Genomic DNA, 22661 nt, shown 5'->3' with positions numbered 1-22661 from the left:
ACTGAAAATTTCCCAACTCTTATGAAAGACCTAAAATTACAGATCCAAGAAGTGCAGCACACCCCAAAGAGAATAGACCCAAATAGGCGTTCTCCAAGACACTTACTAGTTAGAATGTCAGAGGTCAAGGAGAAAGAGAGGATCTTGAAAGCAGCAAGAGAAAAACAATCCATCACATACAAGGGAAACCCAATAAGACTATGTGTAGATTTCTCAGCAGAAACCATGGAGGCTAGAAGACAGTGGGATGATATATTTAAATTACTAAAAGAGGAAAACTGCCAACCAAGACTCCTATATCCAGCAAAATTGTCCTTCAAAAATGAGGGAGAAATTAAAACATTCTCAGACAAAAAGTCACTGAGAGAATTTGTGACCAAGAGACCAACTCTGCAAGAAATACTAAAGAGAGCACTAGAGTCAGATACAAAAAGACAGAAGAGAGAGGTATGGAGAAGAGTGTAGAAAGAAGGAAAGTCAGATATGATATATATAATACAAAAGGCAAAATGGTAGAGGAAAATATTATCCAAACAGTAATAACACTTAATGTTAATGGACTGAATTCCCCAATCAAAAGACATAGATTGGCAGAATGGATTAAAAAACAGGATCCTTCTATATGCTGTCTACAGGAAACACATCTTAGACCCAAAGATAAACATAGGTTGAAAGTGAAAGGTTGGGAAAAGATATTTCATGCAAATAACAACCAGAAAAGAGCAGGAGTGGCTACACTAATATCCAACAAGTTAGACTTCAAATGTAAAACAGTTAAAAGAGACAAAGAAGGACACTATATACTAATAAAAGGAACAATTAAACAAGAAGACATAACAATCATAAATATTTATGCACCGAACCAGAATGCCCCAAAATACGTGAGGAATACACTGCAAACACTGAAAAGGGAAATAGACACAAATACCATAATAGTTGGAGACTTCAATTCCCCACTCTCATCAATGGACAGAACATCTAGACAGAGGATCAATAAAGAAATAGAGAATCTGAATATTACTATAAATGAGCTAGACTTAACAGACATTTATAGGACATTACATCCCACAACAGCAGGATACACCTTTTTCTCAAGTGCTCATGGATCATTCTCAAAGATAGACCATATGCTGGGTCACAAAGCAAGTCTTAACAAATCTAAAAAGATTGAAATCATACACAACACTTTCTCGGATCATAAAGGAATGAAGTTGGAAATCAATAATAGGCAGAGTGCCAGAAAATTCACAAATATGTGGAGGCTCAACAATACACTCTTAAACAACGAGTGGGTCAAAGAAGAAACTGCAAGAGAAATTAGTAAATACCTAGAGGCGAATGAAAATGAAAACACAACATATCAAAACTTATGGGACGCAGCAAAGGCAGTGCTAAGAGGGAAATTTATTGCCCTAAATGCCTATATCAGAAAAGAAGAAAAGGCAAAAATGCAGGAATTAACTGTTCACTTGGAAGAACTGGAGAAAGAACAGCAAACTAATCCCAAAGCAAGCAAAAGGACAGAAATAACAAAGATCAGAGCAGAACTAAATGAAATTGAAAACATGAAAACAATAGAGAAAATCAATAAGACCAGAAGTTGATTCTATGAGAAAATCAATAAGATTGATGGGCCCTTATCAAGATAGACAAAAAGAAGAAGAGAGAGGATGCAAATAAATAAGATCAGAAATGGAAGAGGAGACATAACTACTGACCTCACAGAAATAAAGGAGGTAATAACAGGATACTATGAACAACTTTACGCTAATAAATACAACAATTTAGATGAAACGGACGGGTTCCTGGAAAGACATGAACAACCAACTTTGACTCAAGAAGAAATAGATGACCTCAACAAACCAATCACAAGTAAAGAAATTGAATTAGTCATTCAAAAGCTTCCTAAAAAGAAAAGTCCAGGACCAGATGGCTTCACATGTGAATTCTACCAAACATTCCAGAAAGAATTAGTACCAACTCTCCTCAAACCCTTCAAAAAAATCGAAGTGGATGGAAAACTACCTAATTCATTCTATGAAGCCAACATCACCCTCATACCAAAACCAGGCAAAGATATTACAAAAAAAGAAAACTACAGGCCAATCTCTCTAATGAATATAGATTCAAAAATCCTCAATAAAATTCTAGCAAATCGTATCCAACAACACATTAAAAGAATTATACATCATGACCAAGTAGGATTCATCCCAGGTATGCAAGGATGGTTCAAATTAGAAAATCAATTAATGTAATACACCATATCAACAAATCAAAGCAGAAAAATCACATGATCATCTCAATTGATGCAGAGAAGGCATTTGACAAGATTCAACATCCTTTCCTGTTGAAAACACTTCAAAAGATAGGAATACAAGGGAACTTCCTTAAAATGATAGAGGGAATATATGAAAAACCCACAGCTAATATCATCCTCAATGGGGAAAAATTGAAAACTTTCCCCCTAAGATCAGGAGCAAGACAAGGATGTCCACTATCACCACTATTATTCAACATTGTGTTGGAGGTTCTAGCCAGAGCAATTAGACAAGAAAAAGAAATACAAGGCATCAAAATTGGAAAGGAAGAAGTAAAACTATCACTGTTTGCAGACGATATACTATACGTCGAAAACCCGGAAAAATCCACAACAAAACTACTACAGCTAATAAATGAGTACAGCAAAGTAGCAGGTTACAAGATCAACATTCGAAAATCTGTAGCATTTCTATACACTAGTAATGAACAAGCGGAGGGGGAAATCAAGAAACGAATCCCATTTACAATTGCAACTAAAAGAATAAAATACCTAGGAATAAATTTAACTAAAGAGACAAAAAACCTATATAAAGAAAACTACAAAAAACTGTTAAAAGAAATCACAGAAGACCTAAATAGATGGAAGGGCGTACCGTGTTCATGGTTTGGAAGACTAAATATAGTTAAGATGTCAATCCTAACTAAATTGATTTACAGATTCAATGCAATACCAATCAAAATCCCAACAACTTATTTTTCAGAAATAGAAAAACCAATAAGCAAATTTATCTGGAAGGGCAGGGTGCCCCGAATTGCTAAAAGCCCTTCCATTTATGGTATATGCATTCAGGCAGCATTTAGCAAACTAAAACAGCCCAGGAGGGAGGGAAGTTTAGGCAGATAGCTAGTGGGTTTCTGCCAACAAGACCTTCAAAATGGGGAAGAAGTTGTTTTGCTGGCAAAGGAGGTGCAATGGAGATGGGGGTGGGGAGGCCTAGGTCTTACAGGTCTTCCCACAGAGACCCATTCTCTGGTCTCCCCTCTTTCTCCACTCATTTCCAATTAAAGATCTATCAAGGGTGTGAATCCCCTCATGATGTCATTTTATAATCACTGGATCAAACTTTAAGTTCATCCTTTTACTCTCTCAGCCCTATAGCAGCAAAATTAAAAAAAAAAAATCCCTGGTTTTCTAATCATGTCTTGAGATGAGAATTTAGACTTTGAGCTTGTCCTTCTTTTCCTTTAAGCTGTATGGTGCCATTAGCACACCTACCCTTCCCAACAGCCCTTGACTTCAGCATGGTCTTTACACTCAACTATGACAGGAGCCAGTGGGTCCTTGAAATCCTTGCCTTTGATGGGCGCTTTGTTCTGGAGGCCCACAGGATTAACTGTCTCTCCATAGCATGGCAAGGACCACAGGTGTCCTGTCCACTAATACTAGCTGGATTTTCACTATTCCCTGGCCAGTTACCAACCTGGGATGGTTCCCATTTCCCTCAGGAATTCTTGCTCCATCCATTCCTGGTGCCTATTTTCATATGAATCAGGTTCTTAGTTTTAAGCAACAAAACTGATTCTGGGAACTCTAAGTAGAAAAGGAATTTGTTGAAGATACTGGTTAATTCTCAGGAGCTCTGAAACAGTTGGATTTTTTTTTCTTTTTTTTTTTATTAATTAAAAAAAATTAACTAACACAACATTTAGAAATCATTCCATTCTACATATGCAATCAGTAATTCTTAATATCATCACATAGATGTATGATCATCATTTCTTAGTACATATGCATCGATTTAGAAAAAGAAATAGCAAGACAACAGAAAAAGAAATAAAATGATAATATAGAGAAAAAATAAAAATAAAAAATACAAAAATATATAAGAAAAAAACAACTATAGCTCAGATGCAGCTTCATTCAGTGTTTTAACATAATTACATTACAATTAGGTAGTATTGTGCTGTCCATTTTTTTTTTTTTTTTTAGAAATCATACCATTCTACGTATGCAAACAGTTGGATTTAGTTGAGATCAGGTGGTAGACCTGGACTGGTGAAGATCTCATGGCCTCTGCTGGGCAGAGACCGCACAATTGGCATCACCAATATGGGATGGAGGTGTGTTCTAGTTTGCTAACTGCCAGGATGAAATATACCAGAAATGGAATGGCTTTTAAAAAGGGAAATGTGATAAGTTGCTAGTCTACAGTTCTAATGCGGAGAAAATGTCCCAATTAAAGCAAGTCTATAAAAATGTCCAAATTAAGGCATCAACAAGAGGTTAACTTCACTCAAGAAAGGCAGATGAAGTTCAGGGTTTCTCTCTCCACTGGGGAGGCACATGGTGAACATGGCAACATCTGCTAGCTTTCTCTCCAGGCTTCTTGCATCATGAAGCTCCCCGACGGCCTTCTCCTTCTTCATCTCCAAAGGTCACTGGCTGGAGGACTCTGTGGTTCTCTCGTCCTTCTGTCGTGGTTCTGCAGCTCTCTCCTCGTTCTCAAAAAGAAACTGTCTCCAAAATGTCTCCTCTTTCATAGGATTCCGGTAAACTAATCAAAACCCAGGTAGAATGGGTGGAAACACGTCTCTGTCTAATCAAGTTTAATACCCACAGTTGATTGAGTCACATCTCTGTGGAGATGACCTAATCAAGTTTCCAACCTATAGTACTGAATAGAGATTAGAAGAAACGGTTGTTTCCACAAGACTGATTAGGATTAAAACATGGCTTTTCTAGGGCACATAAATCCTTTCAAACCAGCACAAGTTGCCATCACCTTTAAAAGCTGGATGTTACTGCTGCTGCTGCCAAAATGGATTTTGTGCAGTCTGCTTCTTCACATCAGCAGCCTTAATTCAAAATTCAGGCATGTGGGTCTGATTGGAGGAGCCAAGTCATATGCCCAGGTCCCAGATGCAAGGAGAGGTTAGGGAACTAGAACGGCTTCTGTTCTAGTTTCCTAGCTGCTGGAATGCAACACACCAGAAACGGATTGGTTTTTAATAAAAGGGGATTTATGTTGTTAGTTCTTCAGAGGAAAGGCAGCTAACTTTCAACTGAGGTTCTTTCTTACGTGGGAAGGCACAGGGTGGTCTCTGCTGGTCTTCTCTCCAGGCCTCTGGGTCCCAACAACTTTCCCCAGGGTGATTTCTTTCTGCATCTCCAAAGGCTTGGGCTGAGCAGAGAATGCTGAGATGAGGTATGCTGAGCTGCTTGGGCTGTGCTACGTTGAGCTCTCTCATTTAAGCACCAGCCAATTAACTCAAATATCATTCATTACAGCAGGCACGCCTCCTAGCTGACTGCAGATGTAATCAGCAACAGATGAGGTTCACGTACCATTGGCTCATGGCCACAGCAACAGAACTAGGCAACTTCACCTGGCCAAGTTGACAACTGAATCTAACTACCACAGCTTCTTTCAAGGGAGGCAGGCTCTGCCTTAAAGCTGGGGGATACCTCAAATGCAGGAGAGGGGCTCACATGTTGGGCATCCAAAAATGAGAATGTCACATCCACTGCAAGAAGCTCTCTGGTTAAATCTTCATGGCCTTGGATTTGGCAATGGATTCTTAGATATGACACCAAAGGCATGAGCAACAAAAGAAAAAAATAGATAAGTTGGACTTTAAACAATATTAAAACCTTTTGCATCAAAGCACATTATTAAGAATGTGAAAAGACAATTTACAGAATGGGAGAAAATATTTGAAGATAACTCATGTGTCATATAAAGGTTTAATATCCAGAATATATAAAGAGCGTTTACATTTCAACCAAAAAAAGCAAACAGTTCAGTTTAAAAATGGGCAGAGCACTGAATTACACACTTAAAAATGGTTAAGATGGCAAATTGCATGTTACCACAATTTTTTTAAAAGTTAGCATGAATGCAAAAAAAGGGGGGTGGAGGGGCAAAGAACTTGAATAAACATTTCTCCATAGAAGTCACACAAATAGCCAACAAACACATGAAAGGATGTTCAACAACATTGTTTATTAGAGAAATGCAAATCAAAACCATAATGAGATACCATGTTACATCCACTAGGATGGCTTTCATTAAAAAAAAAAATGGAAAATAACAAATGGTGAGGCCAGTACAGGAAAAAGTTTGGTGGTTCCTCAAAAAGTTGAACATGGAGTCATCGTGTGGCCTAGCAACCTCACTTCAGGCATATACCGAAGAGAACTGAATACATATGTCCACACGGAAACTAGTACACGAATGCTCATAGCAGAATTATTCATAATAGCCAAAAGGTGGAGAAGGCCCAAATACCCATCAACAGATGAACAGATAAATAAATCCATATAATGGATTATTCAGTCAGCAAAAAGGGAATGAAATTCTGATACATGCTACAATGTGGATGAATTTCAAAAATGTTATGCTGAGGGAAGGAAGCCAGAAACCAAAGATCGCATGTGATATGATTCCATTATGTGACATACCCCGGGACAGGCAAATCCATAGAGGCAGAAAGTGAAAGCAGATTGGCGGCTACCAGGGAATGAAGGCAGCAGGGAGTGGAAAGTGATTACTTTCTGGGTGCAGGGTGTTTTTCCTGGGGTGATGAAAAAGTTTTCAAACTAGAGAGAGGTGGTGTTTGCACAACATTGTGAATAGACTAAACGCCACCGAATTGCACACTTTATAATGGTTGATTTATGAATTTCGTTTTAATTTTTAAAAAAAGCAGCAGCAGCAGCCATCTGGTATGTCCGGAGGCTCTGGCTGACAGCACAGGCTTCATCAGTGCCACACGCTGACCAGGGGACTCACTGGCTACTGGGCTCTGTGCAGGGCGGCATGGGGTGGGGCAGCCCTGTGGATGGCAGCGGGTGGCAGAGCCCGCTGAGTGTCTTTGAGGGAGCATCTAACTTCGTGGAACAGTGTCATGGCTACGAGCCAGGAGCCATGATATCAAACCCCCTCTCAACTTGTCCTCCATGTGCCCCTGACATGTTAACCTTTCTGTAAGAAGGGGTAATAGTAGCCTCCACCTTGTGAGGTGGTTGCTAGGATCAAATGAGAGGATGGATGTGAAGTTTGTACACAAAGCCTGGCAAACATTAGGAATTTGGTCATCTTGGGCAGCAGGTTGTTTGTTTATATTTGTTTTTGTTTTCTGTTTTGTTTTTCTTTGTGGGGGGCGTATTATTTTTATATTGGGCATGATACAATTACCCTTTCCTTTCTTCCCAGGGGTACTATGAAAACAAGAGAACTAACTTTGTGCCCATCTGAGAAATTCAGGGTGGGCACGTCTGAGAGTCAGCTCGGTGAGCTGTGGGGATCCGTTGTGCAGGATGTCCATTCTCTCTCCTGCTTCTCTCCTTTTTCCTTATTCTCGTCCTGCCACTGGCCTCTGTTTCATTCTTCTGTTTTCCTCCACTTTTGAGATCTCCCCTGCCCTTGCCTCATCTTCTGTCATGACTCCCATTTATTAATGGTCCTGTCCACCGTCCATACAATCAAGCACTCGGAGCCTGTGGGGATGCAAGAGGGAGAGTCTCTTAGGAAATCCACCTCCTTCGTGGGAGGTGGTTATGGAGCACAGGCCTCTGCCCTGCTTCCTGGAGTTTGCCCTTGAATGGTGCTGGAGCTTGCCTGTTCTGGGCTGCCACATGCTAGGAAATGGTTTGTTCTTGGTGGTGATGGGTTGATGCCAAACTCTGTAGACATTAATTTGTTTGGCAGACATCAGTTGGGCACCTACTACATGCGAGCAGTGGGGAGCAGGATTCCCCTCTCTTCCCCGCTGGTGTAGAGCCACTGGCTTGATGGCGAATGGTAGAGGAGAGTAGACTGGAAATGAATGGTCTCGTGGCCCTCAAACTAGGTGATCCACCCAACACCGGGCACAGAAGGCTACTTCTCAGCCCTTCTCTGATCTATTTTAGCCAACATAAGTTCATGTTGCCAGGGGAAAAAAATGAACCAAAACATTTGCCTTGTAAACAAGGATAACCTTTGGCTGCCTTGAGCAGGCTGTTAGGATGCTAGTAGGACCTTTACATACACCACCTCTGTGCACTTTGGCCTTCTCTGGCCTGAAACAGTGCCTCGGTTTTTTTCTGTTCACAGTGCAGTTATAGGTGATTTCAGGTCATATTTTGGGGAAACTCAGTGCTGTGAGTTTCCCTACTGGCTAAAGAATGTTGGCTGACACGGAGTTGTCGTGCTGGGGGAAAGTGGGGTGAGCCCTGGGGTTTGGGAAAGTCCTTGCCTGGGAATCACAAAACTTGGATTATAAATCCATTTCCGCTTGTAAATGCTTCATGCTCTTGGGCTAGTCACTTTACCTTCCCGGGCCTCTGTTTGCTCATCTGAGAAATGGGGAGTAAAGACATTTGCTCTTCCCACCACACAGGGTTCAGGAAGAAATGTGAAAGGACTTTGAAAGGTAGAGCCCATACTACAGATGAAAACTCTTATTTCTGTTTTCCAGGAGAGAGGAATGAGGAGGGTGAGATATGAATACAAGGATGGGCTCAGCATTGGTAGGTGACGGAAAGGACAAACTCTGTGGTGCCATTCACTTTCCTGGGCTCCTGTGGGATCAGACTGAGAGTAGAATTTAGCTGAAGCCTCTTCTTTACTGGCTTCTCCACCCGGCCTGCCCCCTCTTCTAGATGAGAAGGTTGGTCACGGTGCAGGAAGCCCGCCCTTTGCACACTGACCTTGGCTAAGGCAGAATAGGTTTAAGGGTCCCGGAGCTACAGCCAAAAGAAGATGAGCCAGAGCATGAAGAAGTGCCACTTGGCAACCCCCAGCTTCAGCCTGAGCCACCAGCGAGCATCTACATTAGGACTGTGACAGCCAATCCTGCAGGAGTTACAGCCTGAGCCACGGGGCGGGGTGTTCCGAAATCTTCTAGCACCAGAATAGACCCAGCAGAGCTGTGCAAGTGCATGGTGAGTGTGTCTTGGGTCAGCTTCCCTGGAAGCAGAGCTAAGACAGAGATTCTTGTGCAAGTGATCTTTGAGGGCATGCTCTCAGAAGAAACCTATAAGGGGTGAAAGAAGCATTAGAGGACATGTGAAGAAGCCAGTGAAAATGTGCTTAAGTTCATTGTGATTCGTCCCTCTGCCTGATCCCACAGAGAGCTCTGGAGTGTGGATTGCACCATAGAGGTTGTCCTTCCCAGAGGTAAGAGGTCTGGGTGGTTATACCCCCAATCCCCTGCACATGTCAGCCACTGGCTACAGCCCCCACAGTGGGGAAGATGGTGCTACTATCAGCCAAGCCGAGCTTCCAGAGAAGGGTCCAGGTGTGAGCTGTTACAGCAGCTGGGGGCAGCAGCCTGGTACTGGGGAGCTGGGTGGGGTCTGCTACAGTGTGTGTGTGTGTGTGTGTGTGTGTGTGTGTAAAGGAGACATACAGACAGACACAGCAATGGGGGAAGACACACAGATCCCCTCTCTGGGTTTGGAAATCAGCAGTAGGCTCTGCCAAGCAGGCTTAGTCGGCCTCACGTGAATAGTTCGCTCATCTTCCTTTCCAGTCCTCCTTCCTGTCACCCAGCCGGTCCTTTTCTTTGGGGTATTTCCTTCTGCATCAAGTGAGACCGTGTCATCTCCTTGCTTTGCATCAGAAGTCCTTCACCTCTCTCCGGGGGCAAAGACTGGAGCGCAGCTCAGCTGTCACCGAGCTCATTATCTGCTGAAAACGGCAGGCCGGAATCACCCCGCGAGGAAACTGAGGAGGGGAAGGGTCTGAGGCTAGGCCGTCCCTTCACCGTGTGGGCAAAAGCGGCAGGGGGCATTCCCTGTAGGGGACACTGCCCAGGGGAGCAGGCAGGGGGCGTCCACGCAGGTCCCTGATCAGGGAGCGGCGCCAGCCATGCCCACGAGGCCCTCCTGTGGGCCAGGCCCTTGGAAGACCTGACATGTTTCAACTCATTTCATCCTCGCAATGACCCTATGAACAAGGTATTCTTAGTATCCCATTTTATAGATGAGGAAACCGAGGCACAAAGAGATCATTTGCTCGAGCCCGCACACTAATGAAGGCAGAGCCATTCAGCCCCCAGCAGTACAGCTCCCCAGTCCAGTCTTGATTGTACACCAGCTATTTACTTATCTCCTGAGAATTTGCTTCTGATCTGCTGAAAGCTCTGTTCAGTAAATCCCTCCTAACTCTCTCTCTGGAATCCAGTGAATAAAAGGTGAATGCCATCAATGGATTTATTAATTTTTAGGAAAGAGCAGATGTCTTTGAATTAGGTTTCTGCTTTAAAAAACCCAGGTGAGGCTTGGAAGAGTGAGGATTTAGCAGACCATTCTCAGCGCAAATAATCCCCAAGAAGGCTGGGTACCCTACACAGCTTTTCCAATCCCTGGGTTCTATATTGGGTGTATTATTGAGGGTTCTCCAGAGAAACCGAGGATTTGGCTCATGCAGCTGTGGAGAGGCTGACAAGACTGCACTCCGTAGGGCAGGCTGCAAACTGGAAACTCCAATGAAGTTGATTCTGAGGTCTGGCAATTCTGTATTCCCTCAAGGGAAACTGGCTGGCTGAAGTCAAAGAGGAATTCTTCTTTCTGATTTCTGAAATCTTCAGTGCTGGCTTTTAAGACCTCCAGATGATTGGATGAGACTCCCCACATAGCTGCGAGCAATCTCCTGTGTCAGTTGTTGATGCAATCAACTGTAGACACAATAAACTGACTAGAGATGAAACTCCATCTATGGAACACCCTCCTAGGAACAATCAGGCCAGTAATTGCTCAACCAGACAACTGGGCAAGCTGACACATTGGGGTAGTTGTTCCTCGAGCAAAGGAATGGCCCCACACTGGAGGTTCCTCCTGGGAAGGATTTGGTGTTGTCTGATGGACCTCTTACGATTGCACAGGGTCCTTAGGTTCAAGAGCAAAGTAAGAATGGAAAAGCAAATGAGTGAGGAGGGGAGACCAGAAACCCATCTTCTCAGGTTTTAGAGGGGTTCTGACTGAGAGCAGAGGAGGGAAGAAGTTTGGACTTGCTGACCTCCTGGTCCTGGATTCTGATTTTCCTGATCTGTCTGCCTTTGGAAGAGGAAGTTATGGAACCAGAGCAGTGCTGGGGCCTGCCAGTTCCTCTCGTTGCCCACTGTTTCCTAGGCCTTGGCTAGGGACTGGGAAATCCAAAAAGAATTCCAATCAGCCTCTCGTGAATTTCTGGTCAGTCTCATTTGTAGATGCAAGGAAGGTGGACAGGCCTTGGTAGCACAGAGAGCTGTGAGGACAATGCCATGTGTGCTGAAGAAGGGTCTGGAAACTCTAGGCTGGGAGACCGTCTCTGCCCTTCCCTTGCCAGCACCCACTCTAGGTTTGCTAGGAGCATCAGGAACACTGTCTTGGAGCTGCAGAACCCCTCCTGGTTGTCTCTCCCACCTTCAAAGTAGGCTGTAGCTGCCAAGTGCTCTGTACCTCCAACCCCTGCAGTTCCCTCTCATTGCCCTACCCCCCTCCACCCCAATCACATCCGCTGAGGCAGGGTCGGGCCCCCTAAGCATCACAAAAGGAAAGGCCTTCCTAAAGAGGATGAGAAAGAGAATCAAGGCTACACAGCCTGAATCACTCAGTGGAATATGTGCTGAGCTCTGTGCGCCAGGGCCTGGGACTGCAAAGGTGACTGGGATGCTGTCCCTGCCTGCCCACCGAGGATCCCAAGCTGGCATGAGGGGCATGAGTGAAGGGGTCATAACAGGGACAAGGGTGGGCAGCTGCAGCTTGTGGGCGTGGGTGGGGCTCACGCGCAGTGTCGGGGAGTAGGTCTTCCCCATCCCCACGTCTGTACTTTGCTTTCTAAAAGGTCAAGTTGCCTGCACAGCATGCAGGGCTGATACTTGCATCCTAAGATGGCTCCACGAGCTGTCCACAGAGAGCCAGCCAGACCAGCAGCCAGCCAGAGCAGAGAGCCTGGGCTGGGAGGGGGGACACCCCATTGTCCCTCTCTCTGTAGTGGAGTCTCCATTCTGCTGTGCACAGAACCAGATGAGTCAGATAGCGTTGCCATCGGTAATAAGCTCTCCAGTCAGATTCCCTTCCTCCTGTCCTTTTCTCCCACCTTCTCCCCAGATCTCTACTGGGAGATACAAGCTTCTGTTTGCTCAACAAACTAACTCAGAGGTCCCTGTGCAGAGGAGCTCCGAAGGCCCAATGCACCCGACAGAGGGGACAGGCAGGGCTGGTGGGCTCCTTTGTGCTGCCCCTAGGCTCTCCTGGCAGTTCGGAAGACAAGAACGAGGCAGGTTTTAGAGCCTGAAGGAACCTTCGAGGTCATCCACTTAAGGACTTGATGAGCATTGTTGATGCGCAGACCAAGCTACACAATTTGCAGGGCCCAGTGCAAAATGAAAGTGCAAGGCCCACTGTGCAAAAACTATTAAGAATTTCAAGATGAGGACAACAGATCAGGAACCAAGTGCAGCGTCCTCCTGGGCACGGGGCCCTGGGAGACAGCACAGGTCACATGCTCACAAAGCCAGTCCTATGTGGGAACACAGGGATGCTGTCTTAACTTGTCTTGTTGTCTGTTGCCCCCTGTTCTAGTTTGCTAGCTGCCGGAATACAAAATACCAGAAACTGAATGACTTTTAAAAAGGGGAATTTAATAAGTTGCTAGTTTACAGTTCTAAGGCCGAGAAAATGTCTCAATTAAAACAAGTCTATAGAAATGTCCAATTTAAGGCATCTGGGGAAAGATACCTTGGTTCAACGTTTCTCTCTCAGCTGGAAGGACTCATGGTGCACATGGCCGGGTCTGCTAGCTGTCTCGTGGCTCTACCAAAAAGGGACTCTCTCCAAAAATGTTTCTTCTTTTAAAGGATTCCAGTAAGCAACTCCACCTTCAGTGGGTGGAGACACACCTCCATGGAAATCATCTAATCAAGAGTTACTACCCAGAAATGCGTGGGTCACATCTTCATGGAAACAATCAAAATGCTCCCACCCAGCAATATTGAATGAGGATTACAGGGCATGGCTTTTCTGGGGCCCACCACAGATTCAGACCGGCACACCCTCTCCACCCCTTCCTTAGGCTTCGGGCCCAAAGAGGCAGAGCAAGTGGGCACCGAGGTCCTGGGGTGGAGGAGCCGGGCCTCAGGCCCTCGGCACTCTTGGGTCCCTGCTCATGGCTGCCATCCTCACAGACACATCTAGGTGGTTTCCTGCCCCACCCCAGATGTGACCCCAAACTTTCCTGTGAGAGCTGTCCGGCTGGCTTCCAGTTCACGAGAGACTCAGGGCTGGCCGGAGCCCTTCTCTGTCCAGATGGTAATAGGAGTTTGCTTCCTCAGCCTTCCGCCGTTTACCCAAATCCTTCTCTGAAGTTTCCACTTGGTGCATTGAACTCAACCAGCCCCATATGTGCTACCAGTGGGGGGACCTCCGCTCAGCCTGGTCACCCCTTCTAGATGGAGGGAAAGGGGTAATACTTCAGGGAAAGCAGCAGCCGGGGGCTGGGAGCCCACTGCCCGCTGGAGTCCTGCCCTCTGTGTCCCAGCCCAGGGGGGTTCCATTAGGAACTGTGCTGGAGAATTTTAGGATTCCTTTGCATTTCCTTCACAAAATTTTTTCCTGCTAATACTTTATCGATACACTTAACGCCCCACTTTATATTCCACCATAAACTTAAAAAAAATTTTTTTAATGGTGGCTGAGGGGGTCCTAGTTTGAATTCTAAATCTGTTAAATTCACTTTGATATAAAATATGACTGGCCCCTCTAGTGACCAGCTGAGAGTTGGGGCTACCTCCATCCGTGAGCTCCCCACAGCCCAGAGTTCAGCTCAGCGGGGGGGCCGAGTGGGACCCCTGCCTCTAGCTCTCAGCCCTGGCCTTGGCGTGCTGCTTTCCTCTCGGGTTCTCAGTAAATAACCTGGGCTGTGTGTCTGTGAGGCGGTCTACCTGAGGGCCACCATTTCATGAACTTCCAAAGTAGGTGGTAAAAGCGCTTGTTTGCTTCTACCACAGACCCACACTGGCTATTTTGGACGCGCCACCCGGCAGCTTGGCTCAGAGGCAGGTGAGGGGCGTGGGCCTGCGGACGGTGCCTCCTCCTCTGGGTCCCAGTGGGCGGCAGGGGACACTCCAGAAGTCGCCCTGACTGGGGCTAGCTGTCTCCGAGGGCCCGAGGATCCCAGCCCTTCCGGCTCCGGCCTTTTGCCGGGACCACCACCAGATTCCAGGGCCTGCGGTGAGGGAGAGTCCCGTGGTTGGGGTGGGGGCAGTAGAGCACCCGTCGGACGGCAGGCCGGGCAGCCTGCAGGGCGGGGTGGACGCCCCGCTGCGCGCCTCCCCCGGAGCATGGCCCACTCGCTGCCCAGAGCCGAGGAGCGGGGCAGGGCGGCCGGGACGCTGGGCCCTCCGTGCGCTAGGCCTCTTCTCCCCGCCCACCCTCCTTGTCCTCTCGCACTCAGCCCTGCTCTCCTGCTCTCTCTCTAGATTCAGACATGGCCCCAGTGCCCAAGCCCGGCCAGGCCCGGCCAGGCCCGAAGAGGCAGCGTGGCACAGCCGCCTTCCGGTGAGCCTGCCTGCTGGGGGACGGGAGACGGGGGCGAGGCTGGGGGCCGGCTTGTTTGGGGCTCGGGGTTCACCTGAGCCGGGACAGGGACCCTGGGGGGCTCGCCTACTCTGCTCGGGCTGCTCGTGCCAGCCGGGTCCTTCCTGCCCATGCGGCACCCGAGGAGGTGCCGTCTCCCTCAGCCTCAGCTGCTGACCAGGAGCCAAGGGAGCCGACCCAGTTCTAACCGACGTAACCCAGCCACTGCCCTGCTGACAGAGGCAGGGTGCCCCCCACCCCCTCCTGCCTGGAGCCACGGGCCATGGGTCCTCCAAGGGCAGCCTCACCCGGGGCCAGGAGCACCTGGGAGCTTTTTCCAGGTATAGAAGTTTGGAAAGTAGCGAATGAGAGCCCTGCTGGATGAGACCTTGCTCCTACCTTGGAAGCTCAAAAATTTTTAAAGAAATCTTCATTTCAGAAAGGAGCTTGCCAACTTCTGCTTGGGAACGTAGCATTTTTCACGGGTGCCTGAAATGCTGCGGTGCCCTCGGCTGGCCTTCGGGTGATTTCTGTTTACTGTGGGGGGTGCAGACTGGGAGCAGCAGCGGGGGCGGCCGGGCCGTCAGGCGCAGCACAGTGAACGCCGTGGGCCCAAAGGTTCGGGTTTCTTTTGGATTTTCGCCCTCGCCCACCTCCCAGGAAGTGGGATGACTGGGCCGGGGTACCAGCTGCTCTGAGAAGTCTCTGTATCCGGGCTGCCCTGGGGAGAGAGATTAGGCCGATCTCTCCTTGCCAGCAGCAGCCTGAGTCACCCTGTGAGAGTATCCGTGGGGGAGGCTTTTTCACTGCTTTTGTTTGGGGCGGGTTAGTGGGATATGGACTCGCGGGGAACTCATTGTTTTTTTAAACTTGGTTTCTTCAGTGCCGACCTGCACATGACTGTGTTTTGCCACGTCGTGTGTGAGACTCTTATCTAGAGGAGTCTGTTGATATGGTTTTGTAATTTTCTGTCTGATGGAAGGTAAGTGATTCTCATAGTTATCTCGTGTATTTTCACATGGGTGTTTCTAAAGCTGATGAACTCCCACAGGGGCTCAGACTCCCTTCAGTGGATGCCTGGCATTCAAGGCTGGGCACAGAGGGGCCTCCTTAAGACCCACTTGTTCCACGGGCCCCAGAGGCTCCGGCAGCCTGCGTCGGGGGCAGCGGGGGGTGGGCAGCTGTCCTGGTGGCTCTGGCCCCTTTGGGACGGTGCCCAGCGGAGGGGCAGGGTGAGGGTGGGGTTTTGGTGAGCCTGTACTGCTGGATGGGCCCCCCTGAGAACTGTTCAAGTCCCAGGGATATGATTTGGACCTCAAAGTGGGATTTGCCAACGTGGAGGGAGGGAAGGGTCTGTGGTGGAATGAATTTCCCAGGTCTTCTGCCTCCCACGCCTCAGCCTGGCCCTGGGCTTGACTTCTGTCCTCAGTGTCATTCAAAAGGTGCCTTTTTGCTTCTCCTTTTGTGGGAAGTCCCAGGCTTGCAGACTAATATAATCCTTAGCGCAGGGAACAAGAGAGGGCTGGGGTCGTTGGCTGGTGAGACCAGGACACTGCTCCTTAGAAGAGAAGGCAAAGCACCTGCTCGGGGCACAAGCCTCCGCCCTGGCTGATGAGCCGCGGGCAAAGGAAGGCGGGACAGAATAGTACGGGTAGGACATGCCCGGACGCCCCCGGCCTGCAGTAGGCGCTGCTGGAGCTCCGCGTGCGCCCTGACCTCATCCTCCCTCGCAATTTGGGCTGCTCTCCGTGCCTGGGGGGAAGGCGCAGAAATGTCTGCTCAGCGGTTAGTAAATCGTATTTTTTTATAAGGCTCATCTCTGGCTGCTTAAAAAATACACCCACGTTTAAAAAGAGTAATTTTGGAGGGCTAGATGAAAGAAAAAGCAGCACATGCATTGGCCGGGAATCGAACCCGGGCCTCCCGCGTGGCAGGCGAGAATTCTACCACTGAACCACCAATGCTTCTGTGGTTGTCAGGCTTCTCCTGGGACTCACATGGTTGACCTAAGCGCCATGCCCGCTCTCTGCTACAGTGATCTCAGGTTGGGGGCTGATGGGGGAGTCCTCCCGGGTTTCTGTTGCTCTGGACCGTTTTTTTAACTCCGAAGACGGGTCGGACCACCAGAATCGACCTCCTGCGGAACTCCATCCGCTCGCGGATCCCGGGCCCGCCCACCCGGACCTACCGAAGCCAGAAGGTGGTAGTGGGAGGGCCGGAAATCTCTCCCGCAGGCCTGGGGGCTCTACGGGACGAAGGGAAAGGACCCGGAGAGTTCCCTTCCCACCCTGCCCCGATGTGGGGACTGGAGCCCCCGGGTGGCTTCGTGCCGCCACGGTGACCCCCAGAGCCTCACCTCTGGTTCTCCAGGTTTGAGCTGGGCGTGTGGGCGCGTGGACCAGCAAAACCAGAAGGCTGCTTCAAAACCATTACTTTTCCAGCATCTGTCACCGCTGCCCCCTCATCCTACCCTCCCCCGCGCGGGGGCGGGACTTGAAGCTCCTGCAGCTGTGATCCCGCAGGGGATTCCTCCCAAGTCAGGACCCGGTTGTCCCTCTTGCACCCAGGGCCCTCCGTCACTCCCAGGCAACAGTTCCCTAAAGTGCATGAGAAGGGGGTGAGGCCCAGCCGTGTACGTCTGGGCCCTTTTAGACTTGACCTTTTCCCCAGCGCTGGAGCAAGGGGAAGGTGGCCTGGGCCTCTCCCTGCCGCTGGACGCCACATCCTGGCCATTCCCACGCAAGGATTAAAGGCTCTCACACCCCCACCGAGGCTTTGGACCCTGACTTAACTCTTCCCTTTCATCCTCTGCCAGGCTAAGACTGAATGTCAGCAACGCAGCCTTATGAGGGCTCTGGCTGGCCAGAAGCCCACAGGTGATTTTCCCTTCCTGCCACCAGGGGCCAGCTGGAAGGTGCCCCTCTATGAGCCAGCTAGTGGGGGAAGCTGATTTGCAGGAACTTTGCTAGTACCTTGCTTTGGCTCCGAACATGACCTTGGGCAAGTCCTCAGGAGCTCTTCTGATGGAGAATCCTGGGATTCTAAGACAGAACTGCATACTGCATTTCTCCCAAGTTAAACTGGGGCCTGGGCAGTGACCCTTCTCCATTTATCTCCGCAGCAACAGCAGCAACTGTGACCTGGATTACAGACTGTACAGGGAATATGTATGCCCCCTACAGGTGGATGGGCCCACCTGAGTCTGGGCAGGCAGTGGGGCCTGGGGGGGTCTAATGCCCTCTCTGCCTGCTCCTTGTAGGGTATATGAATTTCAGAGGATCCCCTCCCTCATCAGCCGAGTACCTGTGAAGATCCGGAGGACCCCCATGGATATGGGGGTCAAGATCAGCTGCAGATCCCACAAAGCCCCCAGGAATAGCCACCTGGCCCCAGGGCAGATAAAACGTGAGTGAGGAGGCATGTGACTCTCTGTGACCCGGGGGAGCACAGGGCAGCCCTGACCAGCACTGAGGCCAGGAGCCCTGGTAGCACTGCTCTCTGCCCCTCGGGCCAGCGGAAACACTAACTCCAGCCCCTTTCCCCACAGTCCAGACTGAAGAGCTGTGTTTCATCAGAGGGGAGCTGAGCCACATTAAGGCCCAGGTGGACAGCCTGTTGGAGAGTCTGGAGCACATGGACCAGCAGAAGGACCAGCCTGCAGGTCAGCCTCCCCCAAATGCAGGCCGAGGTCATGCTCTTAGCAGAGCTCCAGCTTCTCCCACTCCTGAAGGTCTTAGGGGCACCCATGGCCATGTTTGAGCTTTCCCCGTCTGCAAGGCTCCCCTCCTGCCCACCCTGAGCACAACTCCACCCCCTCTGTGACTAGAGGTAGCTTCTGAGTTGACCCATCACCCTGCCTACTCAGCAGCTATTCAGAGCCAGGACAGTGGTCCCACCTTTTGTCCTTTCAAGCCCTAGATGCTCTAGGTCAGTACTGCCTCTCTTGGGTCAGTCGGGAATGAGTGGTGATTCTCCCTGCACAGGGATCAAGGACCGTGAGACCAAAGGCCCTGGGGCTGAGGGGTCCTTATACAGAGTCACTGAGCCCCACCAGGAGCCCAGGACTCAGAGAGCCCTTCCGGAGGAGGACAGCTCGGAGGAGGGCACAGACGCGGAGCCAGAGGTGAGTAGCTTGGTCCCTGCCCCCATCCTCATCTACTTGTGTTTGGGTCCTTGTGGACCCTTGTGACAAGGGAGGGACTCGGGTTTGTGCAGTAATCCAATGTGGTGAGGTACCCTGGGGAAGGGTGGGCCCTGGCCAGTTTTTTATCTCAACTCTGGACCTTGGTTGGCTCATGGGGACCAGGAGTGACCGCTGGCAGCTGGGTCAGTTCTGGGCTGAAATATCATCTCTTCCTGGTAGATGGGGGAGTTGGGGAAGAATACTTTGAGCATTGTAGAAGGAATGTCACAGGTGTGCCCCATGGCCCAGCTCCATGGCATGAGAACCATCTAGTAAGTTTGTTAAGACCCAGATTTCTTCCACCCCACTGCCCCAACATGCTGCCCAAGAATCTTTGGATTGTGTGCATTGTACCATGCTCCCCAGGGAAGAAGGCTTGGGGCACTGGCCTCACTGGATGGAGAGCATGGCCAAGCCTTGAACTGATAAAAACCCTTTGCACGGCATTAAAAGCCAGACTATTCCCCTGCCCTATCACCTTCTCCTCCCCTTGGTGGTCCCTGAGGCAGGCGGTGAATCTCCACTGCTGTTTGAGAGCTTCCCTTCCTCCAACCCACCCCCACTCTGACCCTTGGCCTGCTGGGCTCAGGAGGACCGTCACCACTGTCCAGGACCCAAGTCAGATCTCCAGTAGGAAAAGAATGAGCTAGATGGAGCAAATGTTTTCCTTTTCCTGGTTGCCCCCAGTTCCTTGGTCTCAGGAAGTCTGGAGTAGCACCGAGCTACTCTAGCAGAGGGTGTTCTCTTCCCTAGCTGTAGTGCGCCTGGGGCAGTCTTGGCCAGTTCTCTTTTTTCCCTACAGGTGAAGAATCATGCTTCAGACTGAAAGGGCAACCAATAAGATCGAATCCTTCCCGAGTGGCTCCCTTCCTTGTCTCCATGTGTCTGGAAGTCTACCAGTGGCTCCCATGTTACCTGAGGTACCCATTCTGGACACAAGGCATAGAACAGAGGAATGGCTTGGCCAGACCAGCCAGGAAGCCTCCCATGGTAGTGCTTTGGATGTCAACTTTCCAATAAGATCATGCTGAGGCCAGGGGAGGAAGTAGGCCTGGGACCAGATCACCATCCTCCTTAAGAAGCTGAGGCCTGGTCTTGTAGGGGGCATCTGGGCAGGCTCCCTGAGAGCCCTGAGAGCACTCCCAGCCTTCTCTGTGAGCAGATATTGCTTCTGCTGTTCTTGTCCCCTCCCAATGTCCCATCAGCACTTGGCCCCAGCAGTCCTGTCAGGGTATGGAATATTGTGTAGCTGTCAGGCCCGGGCAGCTTTCTCCAGCCACAGTGGGGCACAGGAAACATAAGTGTGTCCCTGTGGTCCCCTCTTAGTCTGAAACTGAGCTGTTATGTCCTGGGCTTGTGGTTCACTAAACCCTTTTTGGTTTTAGATTCCCCATCTAGATGATATAGCTATCCTTCAGAATAGGTGTATCATTTTTATGTCGTTTCTCTCGTCTCTTGCTGGTATGATACTATGTATTTCAAAACTGATCTGGAAAAATGTACTATGTCAGAGGTAACAAAATTAAATTTGTATTTCTTCTTTCTGGTCAGAGGTTCCTGGTGTGGTCTCAAAAAGCCTCCTCATTCTGGTCCTTGGACTGTCCCAGGTTGTCTTTCCTAGAGAAGTAAAGCCCTTGAGACACTAAAGTTTAGCGGCTCATAACAAGCTGGGGTAAAGAGGAGGGGCCAAGTCTTGCCTAGCTTCCTTCAGTCCAGACCTGTGCACTGACTTGCAGGGAACAGGAGCCATACAGAGCAGAAGACATTCCCCCAGCCTGTCTTGTGGTCATTCAGGCCAGCTCTGCCCTACAGAATGGCCAGGCCATATCTGGCTCCCCATTATCCTGGCAATTAGTCTGCCCTCTTCCAAGCCTGAGCTGGTTTTAGGGTTGTTCCAGGAGAAACTAGGACATGAAGCCAGCTAGAGGCCCCCACTGCTTACCAGCAGTGGATGAGGCCTCTGACTGTGCTGCTCTACCTGTGACACCTGGAAAGATGGGATTTGTTTCCACTATTCAATCCTGGGCTGTGATCTTGCCAGTGCCCAGTATGAACCAGGGGTTACAGGTACTCCCAGTGTTCCTGGGGCCATAAACTCTCCCCAACTCATATCTGAGCAGCTGCTCTGACTCTGGTACTTGGAGGGGGTGAGCGTCCCCTCCAACAAAGTGTATTTTTCCACATCAACCCCTGTAACTGTTTCAGATATTTCAGCCTGTCTTCTGCTTATACGGGCATAAGGGCCAGGAAACATGAAGGCAAATGTGTTCAGAGCCCTTGGCACCAGAGGTCTGAGTACACACTATTCAGAAAAGTCTTGCTATTTTAAATCCCATACCAAGAAGAACTACAACAGAAGACATTTTTCAGATATAAAAGGATTTTTGTTTAGTTTTAGCTCAGATAAGCAAGAAGAAACAGTGCCCTTGTTCATCCACTCTAAAGCAGTCTAGCTATACAGGAGGGAGTCACTGGCTGGCCTGCTCCAAATCTCATTTTCCAGATATAAGTCTTTTCCAACTTGGAGCCAGGTTGAATTCACAGGTTTCTTCAACTTGGTAGTAGCTGGGAGCCAGCTCAAGCATAAAAGTTTCTTATAAAGCACAACCCGTTCCAATAGCTGTCCAGTGCTATCAGTCCTGTGTGGGACGGTGGGAAGCCGGCCCCAGATCCTCTCCAGTGCTCTGCTCAGCCTAGTCTGGCGCAGGTCCTTAGTGGTGGGTCGACAGCAGCACGCTCCCTTGGCGGACGTCGTTGCTCAGGTCTCGGGTTCAGGGCGGGACGGAGGTGCCCCTTCGGCGAGCAGCCCGCACTAGACACTGCTGCAGGACCGGGTAGAGGCGCTGACAACCCTCGAGGCCCAGGCGCACGGCCTCCGCCCAGCTCTCGGTCGGGCCGCCCTCCCCGCTGCCCAGGAGCCCGGCCACCTGGTTCAGCACCGGCATGAGCGCCACAGTGAGGCCGGCGGCCGCGCGCTCCTCCTCGAGCCGCGTGGGGTCCAGTAGCCAGGTAGGCGCCGGGCCCGACGCGCGGCTCAGGCCGCAGCCCACCACCAAGTCGTACATCTCGATACCCGCGTCGGCCAGGGCGAGAGCAGCGGCCGTGAGCGCGGCGGCCAGCGCCGACCCTCCGTCCTCCAGCAGCAGCGCAGACACCTCGAGCTGCGCGCGCGGGTAGCGACCCAGGCGCACTGCCGGTTCGAGCGCCTCCTGCAGGGCCAGCGCCAGCTCGCGCTCCTCGCCGCCGCCTGGGGGCGCGCGGCGCCTGCGGCCCGCGAAGGGAGCACGGCGGAAGTCGCAGAGCAGGCGGCCGCGCAGGGCAGCCGGGGCTTCACCGCCCGCCCCGGCCGGGCCGCCGCCGCGCTCGCTGCCCTCGGCCTGGCGCGGGCCCGACACGGCGCACAGCACCTTGGTACCGCCCGCCTCCAGGTAGGCCGAGCCTTTGGCCTGGCTCAGCAACCCGGCGCGGGCGTACACGGGCCGTAGCCGCGTGGGGTCGCGGGCGGGGGGCGCCTCCTCCTCATCCGCAACATACAGCTGCGGCGACTGCGACTCTTCGGGCCCGCGGATGCGGCGGTGGTCCCCCGGCATGGCACAGCCGGCCGTACGAGCCACTTCCGCGCGTCCCCCACCTCGTTCGCCTGCTTTTCCGTTCGCTTAAAGGCGCGCGCCCACG

At 50.1% G+C, this 22661-nt stretch overlaps 2 protein-coding genes and 1 non-coding gene across 4 annotated transcripts; 1 reads left to right on the top strand and 2 right to left on the bottom strand.

Annotated features, from left to right (window-relative positions):
- The first annotated feature begins 15658 nt into the window (after positions 1 to 15658).
- LOC143660365 (uncharacterized) lies at positions 15659 to 20526 on the top strand. 2 transcript variants are annotated; one of them, XM_077133651.1, is made up of 5 exons: positions 15659 to 15785; positions 18063 to 18208; positions 18351 to 18464; positions 18787 to 18926; positions 19789 to 20526. In XM_077133651.1, the coding sequence occupies exons 2-5, from the start codon at positions 18130 to 18132 to the stop codon at positions 19810 to 19812; spliced, it is 357 nt and encodes a 118-aa protein (XP_076989766.1). In that variant the 5' UTR covers positions 15659 to 15785; positions 18063 to 18129; the 3' UTR covers positions 19813 to 20526. The 2 variants fall into 2 exon arrangements, with proteins under 2 accessions (XP_076989766.1, XP_076989764.1); XM_077133649.1 differs by lacking the exon at positions 15659 to 15785 and having other exon boundaries at positions 17978 to 18208.
- TRNAG-GCC (transfer RNA glycine (anticodon GCC)) lies at positions 16697 to 16767 on the bottom strand. Its single transcript has one exon. It is a non-coding gene; the product is annotated as a tRNA-Gly (tRNA).
- Positions 20527 to 21357: 831 nt separating the features above from the next.
- Positions 21358 to 22632, bottom strand: EXOSC6 (exosome component 6). The gene has a single exon (XM_077133010.1). It carries the CDS (start codon positions 22574 to 22576, stop codon positions 21758 to 21760), a length of 819 nt encoding a protein of 272 aa, XP_076989125.1. The 5' UTR covers positions 22577 to 22632; the 3' UTR covers positions 21358 to 21757.
- Positions 22633 to 22661: the final 29 nt, after the last annotated feature.

The sequence above is a fragment of the Tamandua tetradactyla genome, chromosome 16 (assembly GCF_023851605.1).
Source record: "Tamandua tetradactyla isolate mTamTet1 chromosome 16, mTamTet1.pri, whole genome shotgun sequence".
NCBI classification, from domain to species: Eukaryota; Metazoa; Chordata; class Mammalia; order Pilosa; family Myrmecophagidae; genus Tamandua; species Tamandua tetradactyla.
The sequence above is the reverse complement of the archived record's forward strand: the minus strand, read 5'-3'. Positions and strand labels throughout refer to the sequence as shown.

What these genes read in the sequence shown, in the direction of transcription:
- LOC143660365 (XM_077133649.1), top strand. Translation starts at nt 18,037, where the DNA reads ATGCCCTCTCTGCCTGCTCCTTGTAGGGTATATGAATTTCAGAGGATC. An exon ending in GGCCCCAGGGCAGATAAAAC is followed by an intron (nt 18,209 to 18,350) that starts GTGAGTGAGGAG and finishes CTTTCCCCACAG; the next exon opens with TCCAGACTGAAGAGCTGTGT. An exon ending in GCAGAAGGACCAGCCTGCAG is followed by an intron (nt 18,465 to 18,786) that starts GTCAGCCTCCCC and finishes CTCCCTGCACAG; the next exon opens with GGATCAAGGACCGTGAGACC.
- EXOSC6 (XM_077133010.1), bottom strand. Translation starts at nt 22,576, where the DNA reads ATGCCGGGGGACCACCGCCGCATCCGCGGGCCCGAAGAGTCGCAGTCG.